General features: G+C 33.8%; 2 protein-coding genes across 2 annotated transcripts; one reads left to right on the forward strand and one right to left on the reverse strand.

The window, feature by feature from the left end:
• Nucleotides 1-1,383, forward strand: LOC100162969 (tetra-peptide repeat homeobox protein 1-like). The gene is given in 2 exon segments (NM_001326643.1): nucleotides 1-48; nucleotides 159-1,383. Coding segments are annotated over 2 exon segments (1,023 nt in total). The 5' UTR covers nucleotides 1-39; the 3' UTR covers nucleotides 1,173-1,383.
• A 2,927-nt stretch (nucleotides 1,384-4,310) lies between these two features.
• Nucleotides 4,311-7,139, reverse strand: LOC100575758. Its single transcript, XM_029486953.1, has 4 exons — nucleotides 6,733-7,139; nucleotides 6,518-6,629; nucleotides 6,053-6,224; nucleotides 4,311-4,832 (listed from the first exon to the last, which is right to left on the reverse strand). Exons 1-4 carry the CDS (start codon nucleotides 6,804-6,806, stop codon nucleotides 4,330-4,332), a joined length of 861 nt encoding a protein of 286 aa, XP_029342813.1. The 5' UTR covers nucleotides 6,807-7,139; the 3' UTR covers nucleotides 4,311-4,329.
• Nucleotides 7,140-8,749: the final 1,610 nt, after the last annotated feature.

Genomic DNA, 8,749 nt, shown 5'->3' on the forward strand with positions numbered 1-8,749 from the left:
ATCATTCAACGGTACTGCTTCCAAAAAACAACACTCAACATGAAATTCGTAAGTACAACGCTAAAAACCGTACTGGCTAGTCCACCAGTTAATTAATAATTTATTCTAAAATAATTTGAAGTATAATTTTAAACGTTTGCGACTCTCTGTGTTTACAGGCAACAGCTCTAGTCACTTTGGCGGTCGTAGCCCTCGTCCGGGCCGATGCGTCCAGCGCCGACAAGAAGACAACGAAACACGAAAAGAGAAGTTTGGGCGGTTACGGGTCCGGATTAGGACTTTCCGGTCTCGGCTACAGCTCTGGACTCAGGTATGGCTCCGGTCTCGGCTACAGCTCCGGTCTTGGCTACAGCTCCGGTCTTGGCTACAGCTCCGGTCTTGGCTATGGATCCGGTCTGGGCTACAGCTCCGGTTTGAAATACGGCTCCGGGTTGGGCTATAGCTCAGGTCTTGGATACGGTTCCGGTCTGAGCTCCGGCTACGGTCTGGGATACGGTTCCGGTCTTGGCTACGGTTCTGGTCTAGGATACTCCGCTGCCGCCGCTCCCGCACCAACAACCGGCCCCATTGTTCCAATCTCCAAGGAAGTGCACATCATCAACCGACATGCCCAACCAGTGTCCGCCCCATACCCAGTGCCAGTAACCCATGACGTACCAGTACCCGTGCCACACGCAGTGCCCTACCCGGTCGACAAACCATACCCAGTCCATGTGCCAGCCCCGTATCCAGTTCCAGTCGAAAGGCCTGTCCCGTACGCAGTCGACAGACCTGTTCCCCATCCAGTGCCATCACCTTACCCAGTCCCAGTTGTCCGTGACGTACCAGTTCCAGTGTCCAAGCCATACGCAGTACCAGTAGTCAAACAAATTCCCGTACCAGTGGCCACTCCAGTTGTCGTGCCTGCCGTCCACCACTCTGCACCATTGATCTCTTCCAGCTACAGCGCCGGACTTGAATCATCTGCAATTGGATACGGTTCTGGTTACGGTTCCAGCTACGGTTCCGGATACGCTTCCAGCTACGGTTCCGGTTACGGACTCGGATCTTCTGCCATCGGTTACGGTGCATCTTCGTACGGTTCCGGTAGCCTGTACAGCGGATCTTTGGGATACAGTAGTGGTCTGTCTTCATATGGACACGGCGCCCACAGTTTCGATTACAAGAAATAAAACACTCGAATGATCGATCTTGCCTATTTTGCAGCACTACACTGCATTGACGAAGAGTATACTTAGGATTTATATTGTACCGTGTATATTGTGTATACACATATTATGTTCTTAGACAATTATTACAATTTTGTTTATATGTATTTTCAAATTTGTTAATAACCGATAGTTATTGACTGAAATGAAATAATAAATATTTTTTTATACCATACCTACTTGTTTCATTTTTTTCGTTCAAAAAAGTGATTTGAAATCAAAATATTCCTTGAGACAATTTAAAAAATATAGATGTATTTTTTCTCCTCTTATTTCAGGATAATACATAAAACTATGGATTTAAAACACAATTTTTTTCAGCTAATTTTTTACTAACCATATACCTTGTAATGCAAAAAATATTGCACCAATAATAGCAATTATGATAGCATACTAATACACACTTTTAGGTGGATATAATACTATAAAGTAAAAATTATTTTGTAAAAGTAAAAGTATCTTGTAGACTAAATTAAATATATCGTCATTGCATTAAATCAAATAAAAACTTCACTCAAATTCTCGAATCGATGAATATTATAAGCTAATAATTGATACTATTGTAGTATTGTACGAATCTTATAGCAATTATTTGTTCTATTTTAGTATATGAAGTTCAACTCATAAATTATTGCAAGAATAATATTATAAATTATACTTACATATTTTTTATATTGTATCGTATATATTTATTAGACTATTATTTCAAAGATATGAAATAAATAAATTCTACGACGCTTAAACTAAAATTTAGATAAAACATAAGACATTATTGCATGACCACATGCGTGTAATTAAATTATAGGCACAATAAATTTACGTTAGTGTCATAGTTATGAATCTAAAGACGTTATGCAATGGTGGATACGATAAGGAGCTTTATATCATGTATGAAATTACGCATGCTGCGTGTGCTTTGTATTTTATTTTTGATATAAAATATAAATTATTTTACATCGAAAATCGAATTTATATATTTTTTTAAAAGACGTAATACAATATAAAAGTGTTATATCATCACTCAATACTAAAATAACCCTTTGGACGAATGCCGATTAACATAAAACGTATAATTTACGTAAAACAGATTTTCTTATAAAAATTTTACTGTAAAATGCAAGTTTATATATATAATAAATAATTTATTATTTATAATTGACCATAAATGCTTAGACACCTTTTATAAGTTTAATAGGTCACCGAACTATTACTTTCATTACATGTCTTGTGTGTATTTTGCGTCGTACTACTAATATTATTTTTTTCTTTTTAAACTATTATAATGTCTTATTTCTTCGTAAAGTTTTTTTTCTAGTTCGATTTCCTGAAAAATAATTAAAAAAAAACATTCGTAAGATTTAATTTTAACGATCATTTCAAAAGAATAATACTGTTAACGCTACTACTAAATCGAGAATTATAATTGTTATTAACTAGTGTTATTATCTTATTTTTATGGTGTTCGATAGTATTAATAATTTTTTTTTTTTTCAATAGATTATCTTCAGAAACTGTGACCATTGAATTTTAAATTACAATCATTATTATTGTATAATTAAAATTACTGCAAGGTTAGAATAATATATACAGTTATGCATTATATACCATTGAATACACTGGATATTGATTATACTTATGAGTAGTACCTTGATTAGGTATTAAATTAACGATTCGAATTGCATGTTTGAAATCTTGGCTTCACCTTATCGTACATGTTTCACATTTAGTTAGTTTAAATATTATGTAACTGAGACAGAGGGGTGCACCTCATTGGCTCAAATAGGAAGAAGTTTTGGAGAACTGAGTCCCCCCAATTCCAAATTGTATACTTAGTACCCGCATCTACTATCGTGTCTGAGTAGCACTACTTACTGTTCGGTAGCTACTCTCCTCAAGTCCTAATTTTTCATTATTCTAAGCTCATATATGCTTATTACATATATATTTTTCTATTTATTTTAAGTCTTATTTAGAAAATATTATGGATTGGGACTTCCACCCTCTTTCCCCCCCTCCGTCAAAAAAAAAAATTATACTTTTAGCGCCCATGGTATTACGCAGGGGCGTCATTTCAGGTTTTTTTCTGGGTTTGCAAACTTTTAGGCAGGCCAATTTTGACATTTCACCAGGCCATTAAAAAAAATATATATTTATATATATATAAATGTAGGAAACCTATGCAAACCTATGTAAATATTCTTTCCTTCCCTTTTATAATTCTAATTGAAACTCATAACGACTAATGCAACTTTTAAATAGCTAGCAATTCAAAGAATTAAAAGCTTATAAGCAGTTAAAGCAACCAGCTAATGTCATTACTGTACACATACAAAAACTTAAAATATATATATTTTATATTACCTATATATGAAAACATGTATAAGTTAATTATGACGGCGCATTGGAGTATTAATGGCAGACCAATATTGTTAACATTTTTTAAGTTAGTGGTGCCATTGCACACCCTGCCTCCCCCCCAAATGACGCCCCTGGTATTACGTGAGTTCAATATTCAAAGCCTATATATTGATGGAAGTTAATAACAAAACTGTCGAAAAAACATCACTGCCCATTTTTGTGGACACGTCATATCAAAGAGAAGGGATGCTAAAAGTAGGCATAATATTGTAACAGAAATAAAGTTTTTGTCTATACACGAATGCAAATACTGAGAAAATAATTGATTAATTTTTAATTGAGTAAAGTTTTATTGGTCGAAATAATTTAAAAAAGTTTAATGTTAATAATTATTTAATTTTTTTTATAGAGAGATATGGATAAACACCGACAATTATACAATTATCTTACTGACTTGAGTTGAGTTTTTTTTCTTTATATATAAATAGCCAACAAAAATAGCATAACATAAATTACCGCTTAATATCAAAATAAATTATTACTAATAATTCTGGATAGTGAACACAAAAAGTAGATTTAAGAACTACATTGGTAATTTACTATTGTACATCATCAAGAAATAATACATTCCAGTATAGTTTATATTTTATTTATAAACAAACGTTACCTATATAAACCCATCAAGTTACTGAAAGCGAAAAAGTTCACCTTCAAATTTAACTTTTTAACCCATTAATGCCCAGCATCGCCACACACGCGTGATTTACCGTACAACAATATTATATCGTTTGTGACTTACCGACTCGCCCGCGTGTAAGTCAGCGACACGACTTTTGATCATTGTGATCAAAGCGGTCAAGTATGAGTGCCGGCCCGCCATGGCTTCGACAGACTGCGATATGGCGGACATCAACTCCACGCCGTCGACGTCACCGGTCTTCGCGACGATATCGTTCTCGTTCCAGATCTCTCCGAGTTTCAGTGAATAATAGTGGTAAATGTGCGCCAAGGTGGCCTTGTCTTGGAGATCGGGCACCAGGCTGCAGGCCCGAATCGTGCTCTCCTCGATGTCGTCGTCGGGTTTGTCTCTGTACCGGTCCTGCAACCGATGATTTTTTTCCGACTCGGCAAACTCCACCAGGTGCACGAGCAGATATATTTTGGGCTGTGCGCACATGAACATGGACTCCACCGCCGGGCTGCACAGGCTGGCCAAGTTTATCGCCGTGGTCGCGTCCCGCTGCTCCTGGAACACGAACTCGTCGTCTGCAACGATGGTCGTGGTATAACGTTATTGGCGTTGTGACTTGTGGATCTACCGGGTTTTAATGTATTTACGTGAATTGAATCTAGTATATATCTTTTATATAATATAGCTAAATTACCCGGCGTTGCCCGGAAAAAAAATTATGATTGTTTAACTCCTAACACGCTGTGGAAGAAATGTATTTTTAAGTGTAAATTATATTATATTTTAATGTATATAGCCATCCCGACCGACGTTATCCGTGGATTCACTTTTGATTATGCCAGTATAGTATATTATCAGGTATAGGATCGCGGACCCTGTGTGGTCTGTACGTAAGTGTATAATTTATCTCTAAACTCTAAACTCCAACCTACGGCCCGTGGGTCAAATCCGGCCCACTAATGTTTTTGCACCGCCCCGCCAAGCTAGTTATTCATAACAGCTTATAATAGTCAAACTTAAAAATTTTGACCCACGTTTCCAAAGTGTATCTCAAGTTTGAACACCGCCGTAATAAAAGGTTGAAGAACCCTGCTCTAAAGTATCAAACTTATAAATTGTAATTTATAAGTTTGTCATTTTTACTTGATTCCAACTACAGTGTATCAATTAATATAAAATCCTAACCTAACCGTACTAAAATCTGATGAATAAAAAAATACCAAACATTCGCGTATGTATAATAGATAAAGAAGAAAATAAAAAAAACAATGCAAAAAATTGATCCACCAAACCCGTTCGAAACTTAAGGTATTCTGTACTAAATTACAAATAGAAGTGTCAACAGGCTTCTCGCATTGTTAATAAAAACTATTATTAAATCCAATAACAACCATTTATAAGCAAATATTTCCTTCGTAAATCTCAAAATCCCTGTCTGAGCCCCTCCCCGGGTTGAAACTCTTATTTATTATTTTTTAATGTATTTAGCCTATATTCTTCTCAAATGTCTAATCTACCTCTGTACCAAATTTCATCACAATTGAATTGAAGGTTTAGGAATGCATAAAGGACAGACATACAGAAAAAAAATTAATTCATATATATAATATATAGATAGATGTAGGACGTAGGTATTATATAATTTTCTACTGAAAATAGCCAATGCTTTTTTTTCATTTTTATGATAAAATTAATTCAATATCGTTTTCGGTCATTATGTTCGTGTACGACTAGACGACACCATTATTATGCAATCTATAATATAATCATATTATTATGTATACTTGGCCTTGACCTATAAAGTTAAACCGGACTATTTCGCGTCTCCAAATCTCACACACTAATTCCAGGTAGCCCTTTCCCGTCTTGGCAGATTTCCATTTCTTGATGTGACATTTGGCTGATTTGAATACGGCCAAATCTACAAGTGTCGTCAGAATCACGAGCTGTATGGGATATTTGGAAATCTGAAAATAAAGATTGCCCTTTACATTATTTTACTCTGTAGGTATACGTTTGAGAATATGAGCATGCCGTATTATTTTCGTCACTTCACTACTTTAGTGAACAAATGTTAACAATTTAACATGTTAGTTTTTTGTTCATATAACAAAAATGTAAATTAATAAAACTAACGAAATTGTTTAATTTGTATGTATCAATAAAATGTTGTAGACAACGATGTCATCATGCCACAATAATAATTAGTTATAAGCCTATAATATTATATAGGTAGAGTATAGGCCCTAATGGTACTTACGGTTAAAGCGCTTAATATGTGTTCTATTCCTTTGGCTTTTACAAACAGTTCGACTTGGTCGTTGTAACGAATTATAGCGTTTTTAATGAAATGCAACAGATCCAATAGAATACTGAAAATACGGTTTCACGCCGTGCACGATTTGGTCGGCTTATATTACTTATAATATTTCACAAATGCGAGGAACAAAATAATAAATATAATGACAATCGTACTTTTGGTTGATGTTTCTATCGACGTCCTCGGCAAAGTACAGTTCGAACATCCTCGTTACCATGTCAAATACCATCGGATGTGTTTCGGGATTCTGCTGGTTCTCTCGGAAAAACACGTTCAATGTATTCAATCCGTACAGGCTAATGTCTTGAAAACCGTATTCTTGGGGTTTTAGCGTATCCAATATGACAGCTGCAACAATAAAAAAAAAACCAGTACGGTTTAATATAATACTTTAACGTACACAACGTGACTGCGATTACAATTGATCAATGCGTCGGCTTTGAGAGTCTTAAACGTTCGAAGCATATCGTAATCGTCATTTGAAACGATTCCTATGCAAACTATAGCGTTTACCATTGTGCAGGAAAAACTTTTTTGATTTTTCAATGACCTAATCAAAGCCACTAATCTGTGTGCAATCAAAATAATATTTTCATTGCTATCTTATTGCAGTGACTAAGTGTTATACTTATAACAGTCAACAGTCATTGTCTCATTAAATATTAACATGTTTGAAAAATAATTATAATTTTACCATTAACTTATATCGATTTTAATTCATAAATATTTAAGTTTCTAAGAGAAATGTTCTGCTTTTGGAACGTAATATAATTATAAATAAATGATATCGTTCAAAAAACATATAATACATAAAATATAATATGTTTCTTTAGAAATGTATAATTTAAAAAAAATTAAATTATATATATATATATATATATTTCGACAAAGCTAGTGCGTGTTTTACTGTCAAAAATATCACACGTCATAAAATACATATTATAATATAATATCAAACATGAATAAAATACTGAACTCTTTGCAGCATTCGGTTTTTATCGAACTGTCGACGGAGTACAGCAATAAATGCGGTAAATTTAACAGCAATCGGCTTAGAATGGCATATAAATTATCGCCATAAATATCTTTTGAATACTCAACATTCAATAGCGTTATAAATTCTTTTATCAAAAACGTGTTGAGTTGCTGAAACTACGATATGGGTTCCAAATCACAAAATAAAATACATAACCGTTAAAATATACAAACGAATATTATCATAATAATATTTACAAATAAATCGAAATAATTATAATAGGCCTGTAATGCCCAATATTGCCCATAAACAATATTCTAACTGTATGAAATTACCTTGATTTTTGACGACAAATTAACAAACACTTTATTCACAATACCTAACATGATACTTTTGAGTATAAAATTTTCATTGACAGGATTAAATGTCACGTCCTTCAACCAATGTGAGATGTGTATGATTTCCGGCCAAACGCATAACATGACTATGTCTTAAAAAGTTTATAACCAAACTAATTATTATTTCACGATGTTATGTTATTATTAATTAATGCTTGTAGGTATTAGGTTTAGATACGAGAAAATACCCGTAACGATGTCGTCGGAATATTCATCTTCATCGATCGAACAATTGTCCACGATCTCACCGAGTATATAGCAAAAATCGTTTCTTAATTTCATACTATTCTCGTTGTTTCTCTCGGTTTCAATTTGTATATTGTAAAGTACGGTTCTGTATGAAATACAAACTGTAGTCTCAAAAACGTTGAGCTAAGGCCAGAGATGTAAGACTGAAAACTTTCTAAAGTTTGCAAGTGAAACTTTTCATGAAATTTTAAAAGTTTTAAAGATTGTTGTAATGAAAAGTTTTAAAACTTAGCCAAAGAGTGATGGATACTATTATTGGAATATTAATTGTATTTTAAGAAATAAATCAATAATACCTAATAAATCACTATTATATAATTTGGTAAGATATATTGGTAAGATGGTGGCATGTTATTAAGTATAATTAATAGTTTTAACTGTGGAATAGGTATACAAATCAAATTAAAAGGGAAATTAAAAGTTAAAATATTTTTTGAAAAGTTTTATCAGGCCAGTAAAAACATGAATTTCACATATCTGGCTAAGGCCGTGACCGTCAATAATTGGACATAAATAAAATATATTATAAACCTACTCCAGAGTTTTGCG

This window comes from Acyrthosiphon pisum, chromosome A1 (assembly GCF_005508785.2).
Source record: "Acyrthosiphon pisum isolate AL4f chromosome A1, pea_aphid_22Mar2018_4r6ur, whole genome shotgun sequence".
NCBI lineage: Eukaryota > Metazoa > Arthropoda > Insecta > Hemiptera > Aphididae > Acyrthosiphon > Acyrthosiphon pisum.

Excerpts from the sequence above, each read along its gene's own strand:
- LOC100575758 (XM_029486953.1), bottom strand. The coding sequence starts at position 6,806 with ATGGTATTTGACATGGTAACGAGGATGTTCGAACTGTACTTTGCCGAG. Across the intron at positions 6,630-6,732 it reads GATAGAAACATCAACCAAAA|TATTCTATTGGATCTGTTGC; the intron begins GTACGATTGTCA and ends CCGTATTTTCAG. Across the intron at positions 6,225-6,517 it reads ACATATTAAGCGCTTTAACC|ATTTCCAAATATCCCATACA; the intron begins GTAAGTACCATT and ends CTTTATTTTCAG.